Source organism: Columba livia, chromosome 1 (assembly GCF_036013475.1).
Source record: "Columba livia isolate bColLiv1 breed racing homer chromosome 1, bColLiv1.pat.W.v2, whole genome shotgun sequence".
In the NCBI taxonomy this organism is placed as follows: Eukaryota; Metazoa; Chordata; class Aves; order Columbiformes; family Columbidae; genus Columba; species Columba livia.
In genome coordinates, this window is record NC_088602.1 from 30,849,069 (window position 1) to 30,870,400 (window position 21,332).

At 44.0% G+C, this 21,332-nt stretch overlaps 1 protein-coding gene across 5 annotated transcripts; it reads right to left on the bottom strand.

Annotated features, from left to right (window-relative positions):
- Positions 1 to 544: 544 nt before the first annotated feature.
- On the bottom strand, positions 545 to 20,907 carry PHF11 (PHD finger protein 11). 5 transcript variants are annotated; one of them, XM_065053676.1, is made up of 12 exons: positions 20,723 to 20,901; positions 18,216 to 18,360; positions 17,473 to 17,591; positions 16,445 to 16,580; positions 14,390 to 14,497; positions 13,514 to 13,647; positions 11,422 to 11,468; positions 7,844 to 7,902; positions 6,325 to 6,391; positions 4,321 to 4,443; positions 2,895 to 2,966; positions 545 to 1,419 (listed from the first exon to the last, which is right to left on the bottom strand). In XM_065053676.1, the coding sequence occupies exons 4-12, from the start codon at positions 16,550 to 16,552 to the stop codon at positions 1,280 to 1,282; spliced, it is 858 nt and encodes a 285-aa protein (XP_064909748.1). In that variant the 5' UTR covers positions 16,553 to 16,580; positions 17,473 to 17,591; positions 18,216 to 18,360; positions 20,723 to 20,901; the 3' UTR covers positions 545 to 1,279. The 5 variants fall into 5 exon arrangements, 4 of the variants coding, with proteins under 4 accessions (XP_064909748.1, XP_064909755.1, XP_064909759.1 ...); XM_065053683.1 differs by lacking the exon at positions 18,216 to 18,360 and having other exon boundaries at positions 20,723 to 20,893; XM_065053687.1 differs by lacking the exon at positions 17,473 to 17,591 and having other exon boundaries at positions 20,723 to 20,875.
- Positions 20,908 to 21,332: the final 425 nt, after the last annotated feature.

Here is a 21,332-nt window from a genome sequence, read left to right on the forward strand (position 1 = left end):
TACATAGTTCTAATAAACTTATTTTGCATTACAAACTCTAGACTAAAGGTCAAGCTTGGTGGGGGTATGGAACAGAAGAGCATGGGACCTTTCCTCTGCCCTGAAGCTTGTCAGTAATTGATTGCTGCCATAGGGAAACAGAAGTTGCCAGAGTTTTTATGCTTTTCCCATGACAGTGCTTCCCCCTTGACAGATAAATCAGTGCTGTTATTAGGCAGAAGCAAGTGAAAATACCAGGACTTTGTTCTGTTTGGCACAGCTCCTAGCTCTACCCCAAGAGCTAATGTTTGGAACGTTGTTGTTTTGTGCTTGCTGATCTCCACTTTCATACAGAACAAGCTGAAGTTACAGATGTTTACTAGCGCTGGCACACGTACAGCTGGTTTAACAGAATGGTGCTGCAGCTTGTCATGATGAGCGGTGTTTGACATGATCATCAGGACAATGGAGGCTCGGTGTGGTTACACCACAGTGTGACAGTGTAAGCCTTTCTCAGCCATGTCCCATGCAACAGCAGGCTAGTGAGCATGACTAAAGACACAGCTTTCTGAAAAACATTTTATTTTGTTAACTTAACCTTTTGTAGCTAAACAATGCTTTTCTGTATTTAAACGTTTTTTAAGACAAAAACATACAGAAGTGTTATCCTTTCTTAATGGTGAAAGGAAGACACAGTCCATTGTTTGATCCCTTTTCCATTGTACATGTTGTTTAGAGTATGACGCCCAACCATTTCTGGTCTGCCTGCAAACAGTGTTTCACTGCCACTACAGCAGAGCTCATTATACATTAAGCAATCAAGAATCATTTAATTATAAAAAACTCTTGGTTACAATTCAGAAGACTTCTTTGAGTGCAAGTTCTGCTGATTTATCTTCTTTGGAAAGCCAAAGTAGCAACATGATCCATCCAACATCATTGTCTAGATGCAGAGAGGGAAGCAGCTACCACCCACAGTCAAAGTGACTTTAACCAGCATGCTGTGGCAGCTGATGTTCCCTTGTCTTTGAGAAAAGTGTCTTCATTGGAGGGTTTTGTCAAGCTTTAAAAAAAGCTAAAATTTGGTGTATAACACTTATTGTTATGGTAAAATTTAAAGAAAGGGACAACTTAAAATTATTGCAACAGTGAAGTATAAAAACGGAAAACACGCAGTTCCGCCTTGTGTCCCTATCTTGGGGGAAGAAAGGGGAATTACTTAGACACTGACAGATGTGCTCTATAGTTCATATCATCAGAAAATCCTAAATACCAACACCATTACGGACAGACTTAGGGGTTATTCAGACATGGTACTAGATGTACTAGCAGTGTTCTCCTGGGGAGGAAGGACAACTTCTTTTAATTCCTGCAGTAGCTCAATCTTGTTATCCAGTCTTTTTGTGCTTTCCAGAAGCTCCCGGATTTTTTCCTCTGTTCCTATGATGAAAAAAAAGAAGGGGATAAAAGCTTTTATTCATATGTAACTATTATTAATTTAAAATACATGTTATATATGCATTAACACTGCAGAGCCTAACAATGCCTAGTTTAACCTACAATAAAACCTTGGAAGACAGATTGGGACACAAGGGAAAAAAAAGGAAAAAGCCCTCTCTCTCCTTCTCTCCCCACAGTTTCACTTGTAGCTAACACGGTGTTCATTCCTTTCTGACTGGTTCATTTTAAGAGCTCCTCTTGGATCAGTTTTGGAGCCAACTTTGATGAGTGTTTTCATTATTGACCTTGAAATTAAAAGTAGGGTGACGGTATCAGGAAAAAAAATTCTGTGATACAGGAGGAACTGAGCTGCTGCGGTAGCAGGGAATCTGAGAGAGGACAACTTTTACATGACAATCACATGGTTCAGTGTGTGTAGTTGCCAATATAAAAAATTTCTCAAGTAAGTTGAGAAGAGGATGAAATAATTGATGCAGCTGTGGAAGAAACAAGTGTGATCCAAGCTTGTGTCACATGAGGAGTTATAAATGGGGATGTTTTAATGCTCTCAGAGGAGGCACTGGTGGAACCTTGTGTTGGATAACTTTGCAATGTCAGTCACTCCCACTTCCAAAAGAGGAATTTAAATGTGATAAGAGAAGACTAAAGAGAGGAGCCTGGATTTTTCAGTCAAGTAAAGGTGGAATGGGGAAAACTGCAAACACCATCTTCACACACTTGAACCTCAAAGCTAACTAATTAAAACCCATTTCCCTTTCCACGGGGATAAATTAAAGCCAAATTTAGAACAACGCTGTTAACTGTTAGAGAGTGAAATGGGAGCAAGAGACCTGCCTAGCTGAAAATCAGTTTTTAACCTTGTTGCTTTCGATAGCTGACGCTGGAGTCCAAGCTCCAGTGTCTCCTTCCACACTGGTGGGCCCAAGAGACCGCTCCTGCCCATGGAGCCTAACATTCTCAGCCTGTTTTTCAAAGCACCTTAGTTAAAAGTGCCATCAGGTGCAGGTAAGTCTGCTCATGGCATTTAGTGCTCTTAACTGAAACACACAGCCAGTCTGAACAGTAGGTGTCAACCAGGAGCAGAGCTGTGACACAGACAAGCTGCAGAAGTGAGGCTGCGGAGAAGGAAATAACCTGCAGAGGCAGGAGCTGAGTGCAGCCTGCGGGAGAGGGAGAAGGACCAGGGACGCTTCTCTGGGGCAGAGACCCTTCGGTCTTTTAAAGCTGCGGAACTGGCACTTCCCTCCCCTTCAGGTCAGCCAGCTGGATTGGACATACTGTATTTCTAAAGATTCAGGTAGCAATGGCTTTTATTCAGTTATGTATATAGTGTTGAGAAATCGTTTCTTGGAATTTTCATGTTAAATGGTCATTTTATCAAAATGCTTAGAACAATAACTTCAATGTCAAAAACCTTCCCAACTGCTACTGCTCTGACAGCTTTTTTCACATACCTGAATGAATATTTGTGAGTATATTTTCAAACAGTCCACAGTCGAAGAGTGACATCACTGTCTCTTCATACTCTGGGGAAAGAGAAAATTTGGTTTAATATTACAGGGTAAAGATTTACAGAACCCTCATATTAATGCAGAGCACTAATTAGAAGTAGTGCAAAAACAGTAATTATTTTATATCATACCGATTGCTTGAGGTTTTAAGATGTCTTCCTTCTCATCTGATCTATTTGAGAAAGAAGGATCAATCTGTCAATTCTACTTTGTTTGTTTTTCATACAGAAAATAGGAAAGGGGACCTATTGTAATTCCCTTTTTGGGTTTGCACCACATGAACAGTCCATTTAAACACAAGTGATATACTTAAGTTATATTTCATTCCATCGTGTTAGGACTATATGTGTAACAGCAGGGCTGACTGCACCAATTTCTCTTGACAGATCATGTGAGAGGTGGAACAGTGCCATCACTGTCCCATGTTAAAAACCAGCCCAGATTTTCACCTCAGTTTCATAACTGGGGCTTCCATTGAAACAAAACATGAAATGCCTACAGAGCTTGCACGACCGTTAAGAGACCTGCTTAACGGTGAAGACCTCTGAACCCCTTATGTGTCCTGGACTTCACGACTGCTTCCAGCAGCTGCTGCCGTGTTACACACAAGCTGCTCCTCAGGAGGATTTAGCCGGGTGGGACATTTCGCTTCCCACGCATGTGCTTCAGTTATTTTGCATAAATTAGAGTTCTTTAGCCAAAGGTACTATTCATAACTTTGTAAACCTGGGAGGACAATAGGAGACAAAGGTTTGACATTTTCTTTTTAACTGTGCTGTGGACAAAGCAACATCAGAGTGGAATCCTCCAAGAACAAAGTGCTTCATACAAGCTGATGTCTACACCAATGAAAGCCCCAAATACACACTAACAGTTGACCATAAAGTTCTAACGAATAATCCAAAAATTTAAAATGTACATACTCAGGGATCTCTCCCTCAAAAGAGTTTTGTTATTTCCAGACAGCTGCTCCCTCTGTGAAGCTGCAAGAACAACACAGACTTGCGATCCAAATAAAACCTTCTGGTTGTCTTCAGGACCTCTCCCTTCGTCAGTGCCCGGGAAAACAAGTCTGGCTGAACCCACCTATGCTTATGCCAATGAGTAAAAAGGTGGCTTCAAAAATTCAAAATTAGAAGGTCTTACTAGAGCATGCTGAGTTGGCAGCCTGCCAACTGACACATCTGTATGTCTACTGACACGGGTATACCATAAAATACTCACTGTCGACCTGCTGTGCAGCTGCAGAAATAAGACAGGACTCGGTTATTTAGCACCACAGAAGCCTCCTCAGGAAAGCGACCCAGTGCCCGGTATTCTGATCAGCATTTCTGCTCGGGGACCAGAGTCCCCCCAGGGGGCTCCGTACCTGTTTCTGAAGTGTTGTCATCCATCAGTTTTTCCTGCGCCAGGTGAAGTGTGTCCAGCATCTCTTCAAATATGTCATCCAGAAGCCCAGCCTGCTTGCATTTTCTAACAAAGTCTATTCGGACTGTTAAAACAAAAAAACCACACTCTTACCCAGAAGTGATCTGTAAAGTGGCCTATACTCGCTTGCTTCAGAAACTATAATCAAACTTTGGCTCAAGTCCCTTTTCCAGTGAAAAATGCTTATGCAAAGCTCTGGCTCCTCCAGCTACTTACTCAGCCATTTTCAGCAGGAACAGAAATGCGGTCCAGCAAACATAAGCATTACACTGGGTATGAAATCACCTAAGCTCTAGATTTGGCTTCATTCACCAAAAGCAAATATCTCCACAACTCCAAATGCATCATTCCTAAACCCTCCTGATACTCCCTAATATAGGAAAGCAAGTGATTTGTCTTGCTTTTTTTTTTGCTTCTAATTCTCCAGACCACACCGTGGACTGAACAGGCTAAAGGATAAAAAAATAGTGCAAGGAGTGAATTGGAGAATCCAAGTATTGGATTTGGTAAGAGAATTAAGGCTACTTTTACTCCAAGTGATTCAGGCATTAAACTCATTTATTACAGCCCATTTTATATACCTCCTTTGTCAGATTTGAATTGCTAGGGAAATAACTACCTATTTTTTTCTTCATCTCAGAGCAGCAAGTCAGTGACAAGTTTCAGTAAGATCAATTCAATGGGCTGTTCAAAAGAAAAGAGCTATCAGACAGCTAACAGAAGTCTGCCAGTATTAAAAACAATGTTACTTTTTACTGAACCAATTTGTGAGAAAAGAAATGTCATTTCACTTGCACTAGATGCCCTACAAAGTATTCCAGGATTCTTTATTGGTAGTAAAAATTAGGGAAAAACACTAGGCAACCACCTACTTGTTCCAACACCGTGTCCATATACCAAGCACAGCCACGGGAAGGTGAATACTCATAAAATCATAGAATAGTTTGGGATGGAAGGGACCTTCAAAGGTCATCTAGTCCAACCCCCCACAACGAGCAGTGACATCTTCAACTAGATCAGGTTGCTCGGAGCCCCGTCCAGCCTGGCCTGGGCTGTTTCCAGGATGGGGCATCTACACCCCTCTGGGCAACCTGGGCCAGTGTTTCACCACCCTCAGTGTAAAAGATTTCTTTGTCATGTCTAACCAGAAGCTCTCCTCCTTTAGTTTAAAACCATTACCCCTTCACCACTAATACCTTCTAAACTTCCAAGCAACAGCAGGACTTTCGGGGTAACATGAAAACTGCATAACTGAAGGATGGGTCCAGTGGTTGATTTAACTGTTGTAGCACCATACGTATGCAGTAAAATCCTATATTGACGTAAGCACCCTGTGCACACCTAGGGCTCACAATAAGACAAGCACGTCATGGCAGCAATAACTGCAGCAGTATTTCGTGAGCCCCATTTTTCCCCCATGAGCTGGAGCTCCTGCTAAAGGGGTGCTGAATTCCCCCCCCACTGCTGGGTCAGTGCTCAACCCCCCTCCTTGCAACACCTCCTCTGCTAAGCCCTGCCAGAACTGCTCCCTTTGCCTCCTTCCAGAGGTGCTCAGTGCAACGAGATGGACATGAAGGACTGATTGCCTTTTAAATTTAACTATATTGAGGGGGGGGAGAGAGGCATCCCTGTTTGCTGCTGTTCACTGGAGACACACTGCTGAACTCAGCAGGGGTCTTATAGAAATCCTGGTGAATTTACCGGCTCAGGTCTTACAGCATCTTTCAGCCAAAGCAGAGATTCATTCACTGCACAACTATTAAAAGCTGAGCAGTTATTCTGCAAATCAGACTTCTGCTCCCTTGCCAGAGCATGGAAAGTCACTCGTGTCAGGAGAATAATAAAAATACATTTGCAGCACCACTGCTATCAACCATTTCCAAGGTCTAAACTTCAACACAACAGATCACAGTATCTCCTAGTAGTTCGATAAAGTGAGTCGCACCTTTATGCCTGTTGTTTTTTCTTTCTAGTATTCGTAAACTCTCTTCTTCTGTTGTCTCTTCTGTGCTCTGTAAGAAAATCAAAACAACATCTTTTTACCCCATACTGACATTTACTCTGTTTTCATTATCTTACCTGTATATCAGCAGAAAGATAAAAAGCAGCACAGATTTCTGTGAAGACAATCCGCTTCTCTGCACAGCTAACAATATTCCTCTCCATTCCATTTTGTAAAAAAAAGAAGCAAAAACTGCTTGAAAGCAAGAACTCTCTCAGAAAAGCCCAACACCTGGGACACCACCCTCCTTAATTATTATTGCATTTGCAAATAGCACAGATGTTAACAAACGCCCACTGCCAACTCACAGGGCAAATGATGTTTAGTTCCCTAGACCAGGTGTAATGGTAGAAAGGATTTGAGAGGAGGGGACATGTTTTTCTTTTCCTTTGGACAGGACACAGTCATTCTCTGCTGTTCCGTGCCATACCACAGTACAACAAATTATTCTTACGCTGTCACAAAACTCCACCAGTGTAAAAATGCAATGCTTACACAACGGTAAGCAATTTATCCTGCGGTGATAACACCTTATTTGCAGTGTTTGTATTGATTTCTGAGATTGCTAGCACTGGAAAGCAGCAGAAACAGCACATTGCTGTGGGTAACACGTGACACAAATCTCAGCTATAGTACCATGAATGCAAGTGGATTTCCAGCTGATAAAATTCTTCGAAACAAATAACCTTCCCTTCTGAGAGTGCAAAAGCTGCAAAGGCCTCACATGGCCTCCCTTTCATCTCAAGACCTGCGAAAGGCTGAAGTTTGTCCCAAGGAAAGCTGGATGCCAAATCCTCTAGGAAGCAGAAATCTGGACCCCTGCAAGAGCCCATGGGAGCTCCCATGCATACTTCCATGAAGCCAAAAGAATAATTTCAAAACTTAAAATAACCTGTTCTTACAGGTTTTCTAACTGCAGCCTCTAAAACAACTGCCCCTGCAACCAGAGGGATGTCCCGCTCGATAGCTCCCAAACCCTTGGAAATGCCATCTCCACCAGCAGAGCTGAGAACTGCCAGATCAGCAACGAAAACCAGACACATTTACTGAGCGCAGGCTCCCAAACAAGGACGTGCTGGTTTAAAATGCCAAGTGACCCTCCAAAAGCAGCTTTTCCTGGAAACTGTGTCAAGCCCTAAGCAAATCTGAGGGCCGTAGTACTTCCAAAGAGAAGAAGCCCCCAAAGGGAAGCTCCTTCTGGTCACGTCAAGATCACAGCCTGGCTCAGTGGTTCCTGTCACATTCGTGCCACGTTACCCGAGGGCAGCGCTGGCTCTGCCTGGAGCAGCTCCACATGGAAAGAGTTTTGTTTTGACAGAATGACAAGATCAAAACAAGAGGCTGTAAAGGAAAAGTTACTGCTTCTGTGAAGAAGTCTTTCTGAATCCACCATCAAAATGCTCCACTAAAGAAGAAGCCAGATGTGGGGTCCTCTTTCAGGACTACTTAAAGGCAGAATTACCATTTGTTCCGTGATGGTGGAAGACTTCAATGCATGTCTTCTCCTTTTACTAGCTGCACCTAGGAATCAAGAAACAACAAAGTGAGAAATGTGCCAATCTCAGACTGACGCTTTCACATCACTGAAATTCTCTCCTTTCCCAAAAAGCTATGAAAGAGAGGCACTTTGGGTGGCAAGGCAAGAATACGCTTCAGCTTCCCTAAATACTTGAGGTTTCAGTGGAATTCACATTATTTCCACGTAAGAAAAATTACAAGCCTGAACCATTAGGAAGAAGTGCAAATCACTGTAGCATTACAATACCACTTCACCTTTTAAACTCAGTGTAAAGCAAATCGCAGCTTTTAACATAAGATTTTAGACTGCAGCAGAGTGAACTGATTCTCCCCGACAGCAGCACTACCTCTGAGTGGTAAAAACATCGGGCAAATTTATGAGAGATGACTGTTTGTTTTCAGTGTATCCTTGTTGATACATGCTCAAATCTAAAACTACATAGAGAATTATTTTAGGTGCCCAAAGACACATAAATGGCATTATGGTTTTCATCAATAAAACAGCCTCCTAGAAAGCCTCCAAAAGCAATTTGACTTGTAAGTTTAATACTATTTATGCTACAAAGTATTTTTAGTGATGTGGTACGGGATCTCTGCAGAATCATCTGCTTTCGCTCTGTCCTTTCTATGAGCATGCACCAGCCACCCTCCAACATCACACCTGGCAGCTGCTGCAAACAGCTGCAGCATCACAAGCAGAGGAGGGTAACTCTGGCAAGGAAGACACAACAGGAGCAGAAAAAGCCAGAGTTCAACCACCCACCAAAACCAAGGCTTTTAAATGCAGTGGGGTTACTATGCCCCCTTCCCAGTGACCTCTACATCCATTGGGCAGCACTTAGTAAGGTTTTTCCTACTAGAAATCAATCTATTAAGAGGAATGTTTACAAATATGTAAAGGGTGAGTGTCACGAGGATGGAGCCAGGCTCTTCTCGGTGACAACCAATGGTAGGACAAGGGGTAATGGGTTCAAACTGGAACACAAGAGGTTCCACTTAAATTTGAGAAGAAACTTCTCAGTGAGGGTGACAGACACTGGAAGAGGTTACCCAGGGGGGTTGTGGAGTCTCCTACTCTGGAGACATTCAAAACCTGTCTGGACACCTTCCTGTGTAACCTCATCTGGGTGTTCCTGCTACGGCAGGGGGATTGGACTGGATGATCTTTTGAGGTCCCTTCCGATCCCTGACATTCTGCAATTCTGTGAATGAGGAATTACTGTTGGTACAGGAAGGCAGTTGAAAGATTGGGGTTTGGTTACTCTTGTCTGAGTGTGGTGCTGTACATTTTCATTTTTCATGGCCTGAAAGGAAATCACTTCATCCAAAATAAAGCTGGGTGGCCTAATTTGCAGCAGTCTAGGAAATGCTGCTGCAGGCACCAAGCGTTGCTTGTTGTCTCACATGACATCTTTGATCTGCAGTAGGATTTGCTCAAATCTTCCTGACACCTGCTTTAGGGATGCCTTACTAAACATAAGGAACATAGTCGAAAGAGCAGCCTGACTGTTCCTGATCCCCACAGTGTTCTCTTGTCTTCTACGTTTGTCAGGTGTTGGGCACACCCAACATTTCCAGTTAAGCAGAGGCTGGAGCCTGTTTTCAAGTCCAAACTGCCATCCCATCCCTGCTGTACAGAGCTGCAAGGTGACCTCTTGGCTCCTAAGGCACCAGATCTCCTTCCAGTCACACAGCAGAACCCTGACATTTCAGCACAGGAACACTGACAGGAATTTCCTTGACCCCATTTTCTCCAAGCTACTGGGGAAAACAAGCCTGGAGAGGCAGCCCTTTTGTACCAGCTCCTGCTCCCATACAGCCCAGTGCTGGCACAGCCTGCCCCAGGGGAACAGCTGAGCTACTCTGCCCGAGCTGGATCCTGAGTCAAAACTCCACCATGGAGCGCTTCCATCCCAGCCTGCCGGCAAACACACTGAGCATGGGTGTCCCCTGCTTGCCCACACGGGCCAGGGCTGGGCCAGACAGAGCACTTGCTTCTTCAGCCACCTCACCAGCAGATAGCCCTGGCTGTTCTGAGCACCATACAAGCGTCTGAGAGCCGCTCAGAGGCTGGAGATGTTGGGCTTGGAGAACCAAGTGTCATTTACCCAGCCGTCAGAGCTGATCCCCACCTCCTGGGGTACAGCTGCTCTCTGACAGGGGTGGGTGAAGCCCATTCAGGAGGCAGGGCAGACACTGCCAGCAGAATCCAGTTACCTCTCATTAACAGAGGGTCTCCAGATTATGTGTCTCTGGAAGATCTCCTCTAGGAGAAAACTCTTCCCAGGGAACAGGCCATACATTGTATATGCAGCAGTTGAAGACCCTAAGAACTTCAACCTCATAAAATTTAAGCCTTTCTTATGAAGTGGGTGGTCTAGAGGGCTTGGCCTAACACCTGAATCTCATCTCATACTGGAAACGAAGCAATCCTGGCCTTGTCTAGTGCTCGGACAGGAGAACACCTGGGACCCTGGACAGACCCAACAAACCAACAACCATGAGACCACAGAAATCAAATTAATTTTAAAAAGGGAGGGAATGTCAGGCCTCAGAACTATGGATAAGTAAAAAGCAAAACTACTAAGTGAAATAAGAAGCTGCATTGGGTTCTTGAACAACAGCAATATCAGGTGTTAAACAGACTGTATGTCTGGCTAAGAAGCTTCACACCCTGTGACAATCAGCTAACCTGACCCTTGAGAGGCATCAGGGTGGAGACAGACTTTGTCAAGATAAGCCAAACTTCGCTAGACTTCAGCGGGAGCACACCACTCCTAGCATTAGTGCTCTCAGTTTCATTGAGCTTAACTTCAAAGTGAAGGCCAGCCTAGGAGCCACCCCATTTTGAGCAGGATTGTACGCATTAACGAAGACGCAGCTTTGGTCAGTTAATTCAGCGAGATTCCTGACTACTTCTGAACCAGCAAGGACCAGGACTGCCCAAGAAAGCTGCATTTCCATAGCATAGGAAGCAATCCTTAAACAGGGGTTGTATAACCCTTCTGTTACACTTAAAAAGCTCTTTGGGATCCTTCAGAATGAAAGGCCCTATTTAAAAACCTACTGCAGTGAATACAGAAGACGGAAATGTGAACGTTTTGACATAACTGCAGATCAAAATCCCAAGGTGACCACTCCTGTAGCAGCCCTCTCTTTGCTAATCAAGTGCAAGCTTGTGGATCACTTCTTAGCATGGCTCTCATCTCTCACATGGGCTTTACAAGCTGCTTGGGCCTGCCTGCCTGCACACAGTCAGAATAATTCCATCAAGGATCAGGTCCACAGTGTCAGTTTTGAGCGAGAGTCGGGGAAGATAAAATATAAACATTTCCTACTTCAAAAAGCCTTCCCGATTTTAATGCATATGCATGGATCTCAACCAAACCACACGTGCAAGATTAGAAATCCACCACTCAATATAAAGGTGGAGTAATGTTTATTTTGTTCAAATGAGTTACTGACTGCAGGATGCAAACTTTTAAAACAAATGAAATCAATGAAGCCATTAAAGAAACTCACCATAGCGATTGGTCCTATTGCCTGGGTCATGTTTTGGGCAGAACACTCTAAAATTTAAGTTCAATTTTAAGAAAAAGAGAAGAAGTATTAATAAAAATGTAAACAGTTATGTTGACTGATTTTACCAGGTATTTCCCCCTCTTTTCATTGAACATGAACTGAAAGATGCTTAAAAAAATTATCATTATTTTTGTTCAGCATTACCTACCTTGGAAATCACCTGCTGTACAGTCACACACACAGACAAGCTTGTATTCATACTGTTAGAGCCTCAGCAGACTCTGAACACTGAAGCTTTGATTTACCAGTTTAATTACCCGCCTCCGGACTTGCTCACTGTTCTAAGCCTGAGTCAGACACATTCCAACTGGTGTGGAAATCACTGTGGCCGGGCTACTCTTACTGAAACGCCTTATTAAAACAAGATCCGTGCTGTCAAGATGAAACACCACAGTACTAATATTGATCACAGCTCCTGTGATTCTGCCCCTTTGCCCTGTACCACTCAGGCCAGGTCCAGAACTTCTTCAGATGTATCTGCTCACCAGTCAACTTGAACTTACAAGCCCCGCACAACGTGCTGGCACAGCCACAGGGCCCCGCACCACCAGTTACTGGTCAGAGATCTCTGTGCCCCAAACCCTTCCCTTTCTGCTGCCCAGTGCTGCTGAGGTGGTCCCCAAATCCTGAGGAAGCAGGAGTCCCTGTTTGAGATCCAGCAGCTTAAAGCTGCTCAATCCATTCATGCCTTAAAATACTTCAATGGTATGCAAGATGGGATTATTTTCTCTGGTTCCAGGAGAGCAATGCAAATTCCTTGGAAGAGGCAAAATGCCACAAATACAGCTGGAAATATTCCTTATTTTCTGGATATAATAATATGGAGAGAACATGAACCAGCTTCTATAACCTGCCTTTCTTACAGAAGGATCCCAAATAACTTTTTAAGCAAAATTGCCTTATTGAGAGCGTGGTTTAGCCCATTTCTTCATTACGAATCCATTTGCCAAGACTAACGCTCAAGTGTTTGGATGCAATTTTTAAAGGGATCTGTGTTTGCTAGGACATTTTCTCATTATTGTCATTTGTTTATTTTAACAAAACACAAGCACTGACCTTAGAATCATAGTCTGCTTCCTTGATCAGCTACGCTTTTTTCGCATGAAACTCATTTTGATCCACAAAAACCCCCAAATTTATGCATGCCTAACAATTCAATCAGAAAGCTAGTAAGTACTAGAGGCACCTTACTTACATCCCTGAATTTGTAATATTACCCTTTAGAGGTTGCTTTTTCCCCCTCTTCCTTTAATTCTATTATTTCTCAGTTAAAAACAACCTTCCTAAGTACAGGACCATCTTATAAAGGACAATACCTTTTACTACTCAGGCCACTTTAGTTGGAAGCACTTCCCTAATGTAATTTTTGCAAGATGACAAGACCATTTACACTTATTTCCCCACTTCTCCTCTTACTAGCCACTTCCATAGCTCTGTATGCCTTCTCTTTTTTGTTCTGCTCTACTTGTTTTGATAACCATTGCTCATCAGCACAACAACGGCAACTCAGAATTTAAAGTCTGTTTAATTGTGTTAATGCTAGCAATGCACTTGAAGGTCTTTGGTGGGAATAAAAAGTTCTCTGCTCGCATAAGGAGGGAAAAATGCCAGAATTTGCCTAATGTGAACAGATCCAGAAGTGCTATAACCTGCTCTGTGCTCAGACCACATTTATTGAAGCTTGTGAACCAAAAAAAATTGAGAATCTGAGTGACATGAATAAAAATCTTGGTCCCTGAAGACTAGCTAGATGGTCAGTAAGGACTGACTTCCCCAGTTTTGGCCTAGTGATCTTTCAGCTGCATTGCAGGCTTAAACACAGTGTAGATTCCTTCTGTGGTGTTTTCCTGTTAAAGAAAAACATTTTCCCTATTGCTTGTGAACAGACGACTGAACACCACTTTGAAAGGGAAACATACTTCCTTGTCAAAAAAAAACTTTAAAAAACCCCCACACAACTTTTAGGTCTTTCTTCCTGACACCACCACCAAAACCTTGACAATAATTAGTGAGAAAATATTTGGTTAAATACCGGTAGACTCCATTTACTTCATCTGTTTCTATTGTTGCATCATCGCAGAGCGCACAGAAGTAGTGATAACTCCTGCGACAGGCTCTTTCCTCGCATCCCACAGTGGCTCCTTTCTTGCGACAGAAGTTGCACACCTAGAGCAGGATGAGATTTAGCAAGTAAACATGACCGACAGCTGCTGAAAATCTGGCCACACAAAGCAAATACTCCCCTCTGTGGGAAAATAAAATCTTCCATTGTGCGTCTCTTTTGTATCAGGAAAGTTTGTGTCTGCAAACTCCTACCCCGGCCATTACTTCAGCTGCCTTTTTGCTGTCTCACCTCTATTTTGTACTGCTGAATTTTGTAAAATGATGCAAAGTGTCATGTGAGAGCACTGGGCAACATCCCTCCCTCTCCTAAATCTTGCCCAAGTTATTTCAATATCTATTGGTAACAGTGCTTGTATTTATGTTTTCTAGGCTAACTTCATAGTGAAAAGAATTCCACTCAGGATGGAAGGAAGGAGGGCAGCTGAGGACAAAGCCAATAAGAAAACCTCATATAAATAACCTTCCTTCTGCTAAAACCAGAAGGTGTTTCCCTTTACACTTATGGATTGCACAATTTTGTTTCAGGCATGGGCTCAGTCCATTATCAAAGTCTCTTAGGAAACTTAGACTAAGGACTTAAAGGCCAGAAAAAACGACACATTTTAATACAGAATTAACTACATTTCACCAAACACAATGTCAAATCAATGTTTCTAATTCTAAATCTGTATTTTCCCTAGTCTTAGTAGATGCTTTCTGCATTTTTTTGAAGCATAAAACAGGCCAGACAACCTTCAGTACCATGAGATAGGACTAAGTGCAGATTCAGAAAGAAACTCCTTACCAGCCGCTTTCCTCTCTTAAGTTCTTTCAATACTGATGCCACATCAAACCTTAGATCCAGATTATTTGGGTTATACTCTTCAGATTCCACAAACCCTGAGGAAAATAACTAAATACAAAAGAGACAATATTAAGAATTGATAGAAGGACCCAGTCACCAGTGTATTCCAGAGAAAAGAGAGGAAGAGTACATAAAATCATTTCGGCTGAGACCCTTAAAATCATCGAGTCCAACCGTAACCTAACTCTGGCACTAAACCGTGACCCTGAGCACCACATCTACACATCTTTTAAACACCTCCAAGGATGGTGACTCTACCGCTTCCCTGGGCAGCCTGTTCCAACGCCTGACAATCCTACCCATGAATAAAGTTGTCCTAATATTCAATCTAAACCTCCCCTGGTACAACTTGAGGCCATTTCCTCTCATCCTGTCACTTGCTACCTGGGAGAAGAGACCAACACCCTCCATGCTACAACCTCCTTTCAGGTAGTTGTAGACAGCGATCAGGTCTCCCCTCAGCCTCCTTTTCTCCAGGCTGAACAGCCCCAGTTCCCTCAGCCACTCCTCATAAAATCACCTTTTGTTCTTATACTTGCCCTACCTAAGAAAGGCTGATTTTTCTCTGGTTTTTTAGTGTTTTGGGTTGGTTTGGTTTTTTTTGGTTTTTTTTAAGAGGTTTCTCCTACGTTGAAGAAGGAGCTGGGCTTAAACCTTTTCCCAGTCAAAAGAAGTTCCTCTGTCTATGTATTAACAGGAGATTTCTGAAGAGAAATAGGACAGTTCTGAAGGTGAACTAAGAAGAGATAACAAGGTGAGAAAATGAAGTTAGTAAGAAGTGTGAGTGAAGCAAGTCTGGAAGTCCAGGCTACTCAGAGTAAGCAGAAGCTCTTCAGCTGACAGACCTCCACACCTTGAACACCTTGTTATCTGCTCAGATGTTCAGCCTTAGAGCTGGATGCACCATCTCTCTCTAATAAAATTTCTGTGCAGTCCAATGCTGCAAAGAAAAGATTTGACCACATGAGAAACACAGGAGCACTGTATGAAGCCAGGGAGAAACCCAGAGAAGATGCATACATGCACATTTGGGCCACTGTAATTCCCACAAAAAAACTGAGCCATGACAGTAAGTGAGGAAGGGGAAGTTCTTTGCAACTTTTTTTCCTAATCATTACATACAGCTAATTCCAAACGAAAGCGAGCTACCCTTCCGTCAACTGGCAGGCACAGTCTGTCTGCTCAGAAGGGGATGGTTAACTATGAAAAAGCCAAATAGCACAAAGAAGCCCAAGGCAGAGAAATTAGTGAAGTTATTGCATTAAAAAAAACATTCTACGAAAAATAATAAGTAAAAAATATCAGAAAAATAAAGATGTAAACATAAAACCTGCAAGAGTAAGGCTGCTGGAACAGTGAAAGCCAGAAAGCTGTTCCAGTAGCAGACTCATCTGCTGCACTAAGCGACCCTCACTGAAGGGATAATATGGCATCTGTAATTGATTCTGCAAACCAAGAACCAGCTCTACTGAGATCCCAGAATAAAGGGGAGGCATTTTGACAGCAAGAAGAGTAAATACGTTCTAGGATCATAGCATATTTAGAGCTTTTTTAGATATTTTTATATAATCAACTTCTGATATTTTTATTCCTTATTTTATATAAGGCACTGATCGGGAAGTTTTCTACCTTGATATATCAAGTGATATGAATATTTTCCTGCAAAGGTTTAGTACACAACTTTCTGTGGTCTGAGACGCCTGATCCAATTTAGTCTCTCAAGAAGAACTGCTCCTACTGCTGAACTGTAGGTGTGTCCAGAACCACTGATCAGGAGCAGACGTGCATGAAAACACCACAAATCAACACATCCAGTTCTGGCTGAGTCCTGTTGCTTTTGATAGCTTTTCAATTTAATATAATTTGCTGGTTTGTGCAACTAACCTTTTAATTCAGACATCATTGCAGAGTCAAAAATAGACAAGCAGTAGAAACTTCCCCTTTAGTCCTTCTTTGCCATTTCACTTAGGTACTAACCAACTAAAATCCACTTACCAGACAATCCTGATGAGCTGCAACATTTCGCTCTTTGGCAATATACATTACAGAACCAGCCTCCCCTTCTGAACAAAATGCACAGGTTCTTCTCACCATCTTCGCCATTATCCAGAAAACACCTGGAGCAGGAAAACTGGGACAAAACACAAAGCAATTGATGCAACTAGCATACACCAAGCAGGACGAACAGAAGAAAGCAGAGCTTACTAGCTCTTGCCCTCTAACTACCCAATCCCCTGCATTCCCTGAACCTTGGTGCTGTGTTCCTCCAGCAACAACTACGAGTAGAAAAGGCAAAGCCCAGTCTTGGGACAGCACTGGGATGAAAACCAGCTCCCAAGAGCTCCAGCAGTTAAGAGCAGGAGGAAAACTGGTTTATTTCCTCTTGAAAAGTCACTAACAAGTCATGGGAGCTGACACAAGAGTTTTCAAGCTTGGTTGGCAATATCTGCTCTAACAGCCCCAAGAGCAGGCCAGCACATCATACCCTAGATGTGAAACCTGTTTTATTTGCAGAAGATCAGTTATCCATAGCAGTGCCTTCCTTAAGCTAGTTTTGCACCATGTGAGTCTGCAAGTCAACCAAGGAGAGAAAAATTGCTGTCCCTAAACTTCTCCAGTACCTTCCAGGAATTCACAGAAAACAAGGAAGAAACACTAATTCCTTACTGTGACTAGGATGTAACAAAGAAGGATGCAGAAGCTTGCAAAGAAAAGGCGGCAGAAGAGTCAGAAATGAGAGATTTGACCACTCTCTCTCCATGAGGCAGAACGCTAACATGAGTGATAGAATTTTCTCTGTACCCTGGGATTTGCCCCATGGACATCTGTTCTCTTTTTATTGACATATCCACTCAAGTCTTAATTGTTCTTTATACAGTCTCTCTTTTCCCCAGCAGCTGCAAAATTTTAAGGCCAGCTACTTATTTTACAGAACAGTCTAAATGTTTCTGGATAAGCCTTCATCCGCATCCCCCACCAGCAGTTTAGAGCATCATGCCACACATTAGTAGCAAAAGTTTTACTTTGTCTGTGGTTTCTGTGCAAGTCTGCCGCAGAAATCTTCAACAATTTCCCACTCCTACGGGGTGTGATACTCCAAACTGCCCTTTGGTGGAGATGTCACCTCTGACAGCACAAACTCCTATAAGATAACAGTAAGAAAAATGTGGTTTTAAGAAACAAGAAGATTTGAAGTTAAATTATTCTAGTGAGAGAGAAGCAGTAAGGTTGAAGTACAAAACAGGCAAGAAGTCTCACAGTCCAGTAAATCTCACACATTCTTCTGCAGCTTTCAACAGCCAACCTCTGTTTTCACTAGTCACCATTTTCCTTCCATAAAACAGAGGGGGTAGTCTCAAGTGAGAACACCACCAGAGTACAAGTTTAGTTTCTGGTTTTTGGTTGGTTTTATGTTGATTCCCCCCCACCCCACCTCTCTGGTCCTGCCACTTAGAACTGACTTAATCACAGGCAAGTCACTTCACCTCCACACACATCTAGGGTTTTTTTTCCCCCGCATCCTTCTATCTCTTGTAAGCAAGAGATAGGTAGGGATTGATTTCCAGTATCTACCTATGCAGTGGCCATCACATCAGTCTCAGAACTTAAGCATTAAATAAATATGATAGAAACAAACAGAAATATATAAAAATAGAAATATTTGAAATAGAATAGAAAACAAAGACACAAAGAAATTAAGAAGCAGAGCAAGCTAGAGTTTAAATGGTTTAGAACTCAAGAAAAGTTCTCTACAGCAAGCTAATACCTGGAGCGGATGGAGGTACATAGGCCCTGCTCAGGCCCAGTCAGAGGATCCAGCTCCAGGGGCTTTGGGAATTTTGTGAGGAAGAGGCTAAAGGTGGAGTCTACAGTCCCTGGTGTTCTTAGAGGCTCCAGAAGAAATGCTGGTGCTGCAGGACAACAGAAGACACTCAGTCAAGATCAGCCCTGGGGTTAATCCAGCCCCTCTGCAGGATTCCTGAAGTGGTGGGAGGACAGCTCTTGGCTATTCCTCATGGTCACAGCAGCCAGCCTGCCCCCACTGCCACCTTCAGCTCAGTGTCCTGTCCCCAGGGGAGCATTCCTACAGCCCTGTGCTCTTCTCTAGCTTTCTACAGACTGCTGCCAGGGGGAGGACACTGAGCCAAATGGTGCAATGGACTGGGCTGGCTGCTCTCCAGCAAGAAGGGAAGAGGCACTAAGGGCACAGTTCCAGATCCACAGTTTGTTTACTTTTCATCTACACAACCCCTTGCTTTCACAGGTCTAAAGGCTGCTGCTCATGGGTTCCACTGACACCCCAGGACCTGCCTGAAGAGGCAAAAAGTTGTTCCTTACTCAGCTCCCCCAGTAACACCCGTGACAGCACAGGTCTGTTATTCTTTCTGCCACTGTCTCTTCTTCAAGTCGAAGAATCTGAAACTATTCAGTTGTCCCTTGTACAGAAGCCGCTCCACATCTTTGATCAGCCCTGTCACTTCTCAATCTCGTCTCTGGTCCTGTCATGTTCCAAGAGGAGCAAACAACCTTCAGAAGGGTGGTCTACCATTTACAGTACAAAGTCACAATGGCATTCTGTATTTTTCTCTTTCTTTTTCTTAAATATTTCAGTCACATTTTGGACTGCTTCTGAGCACAGGCCTGACGCTTTCACAGAACTCTGCATTATAGTCCCCCAGATCTCTTTCCTAAGTGGTGTCAGTAAAGAGCACATCAGCATTACGATTGTTGCTCTGACATGCATAATTTTCCACTTATTTTAGATTTTCACCTGCTATTTTATAGCCAAATCATTCAGTCACAAAGTCCTTCTGCAGTTCCTCACTACCAGCTTTCACTGCCACAAAAACAGGCTTTGGGAACCTCAAGTGACTAATTCACCTCGGAGAGGTAGAACCCCTTCCACTGCCCCCCAGTACCGACACAGAAAATTAACAGAAGACAGAGGAGAAGTGAGAGAGGGAAAGAAACAGTCACGAGCGTCTGGCTGCTTCTCTGGTACTTGTGCCATTTCCTACAAGCAGGTTTGTTTGTTTTATTTTTCCAACAGTGACAAAATGGCAGAAATCGGGAAACGAAACAGAAAGTAAAAAAGGAGGAGGACATTGTTAGCAAGTGCACAGGGACTGCACCACTTCCAATTACACCTTGCTGAAACATTACTAGTTTGTCTAAGTATTTCCTCCCCTGAACCAACTCTGAAAACATCCTTACATGAAAATACACACATTTTACACAGGTCATATATTAGCCAAGAATGACCCGCACAAACACCCCTCTGTTCTTCACCAAGTCATCAGCAGCATAAACACATTCAGCCTTCACAAAACTTCCAAAACAAAAACAAAAGAGAAATCCATCTGTCTTATCACCTTTCACTTGCTACAGAGGAAATATTTTTCAAGATCTAAAAAAAATAAAATATACATTTTCTTTAGAAAGGTATATGTTATTACATCTGACCCAAGTGATGAGGGTAACTGGAGGGTTCCTCACCAGAGCTAAACTCTCACCTATTTGCAATGGTTGGGGTTGGAAGGGACCTTTGATGACCACCTAATCCAACCCCCCTGCCATGGGCAGGGGCATCTTTCACCAGACCAGGTTGCTCAGAGTCCCATCCAGTCTGGCCTTGAACACTCACGGGGATGGGGCATCCACAGCTTATCTGGGCAGCCTGTTCCCATATCTCACCCCCCTCCTTGTAAAAAATGTCTTCCTTATGCCCAATCTAAACATAACCTCTTTCAGTTTAAAATCATTGCCCTTCGTCCTGTCACTACAGGCCTTGGTAAAAAGTCCCAATTTCTTATAAGCCCCCTTAAAGTTCTGGAAGGCTGCTAGAAGGTCTCCCCAGAGCCTTCTCTTCTCCAGGCTGTACAAGCCCAACTCTCTCAGCCTGTTTCCACAGCAGAGCTGTTTCAACCCTCTGACCATTCTCGTGTCCTTCGTGTCTCCACCGATTTGGGCAGCTGGGTGCTGATGGGGCCTGCTGCAGCGATGCCTTCCCTCATGCCCTGGTGCTCTGAGGCCTGACAGAGTGAGCTGTCAACTGGCCGGCCCTGCCATGTGGCCTCCATAACAACGACCACCCCACTGAGGTAAAACCGGTGTCGCCCCAACAAGCCTGTTCTCCCGCGAGCTCCAGTCGGGCCCGTTCATCGACGCTCCGGGCGCGGGGGGGAGGTGCCAGGCACTGAGGGGGCGCCGAGCAGCGGGTGTCCCCACTTCCACCACCCATCTCCCCCCCCTCGTTTCCGCACTGGGACTTACCGCGGGGTGGCGGAAACCATGCACCCCAGTCCTCACACACCGGCCCGCGAAACCGGCCACTTCCTCGTCTGCGAACCCTCCCCCCACTGCCGTGAGGAAGTGGGCGTGTCCAACCGCGGCACCGAGCATACTCAGTAGGCGCCCACCGCTGCTCCCTGCACCGTGTGGTGCACCTCCCCGGCGCTGATTGGCTGCGGCTCCGCCGTGAGGGGTAGGGAGGGTGGAGGCGCTCCGCCCCTCCGCCGGTCACGTGGTGAGGGAGCGGCGCGATGGAGCCCCGGCCAGAGGTTCGATACCCGCGCCCGGCAATTCCGGTAGCCACCGTCAAGCAGCCATTTCCCCAGGGAATTCCCTAGGGGGTTCCCTGATTGAGACCACATCTGGAATACTGTGTCCAGTTCTGGGCCCCTCAGTTCCAGAAGGACAGGGAACTGTGGAGAGAGTCCAGCGCAGAGCAACGAAGATGATGGAGTGGACCATCTCCCTAATGAGGAAAGGCTGAGGGAGCTGGGTCTCTTTAGCTTGGAGGAGACTGAGGGGTGACCTCCTTAATGTTTATAAATATATAAAGGGTGAGTGTCACAAGGAGGGAGCCAGGCTCTTCTTGGTG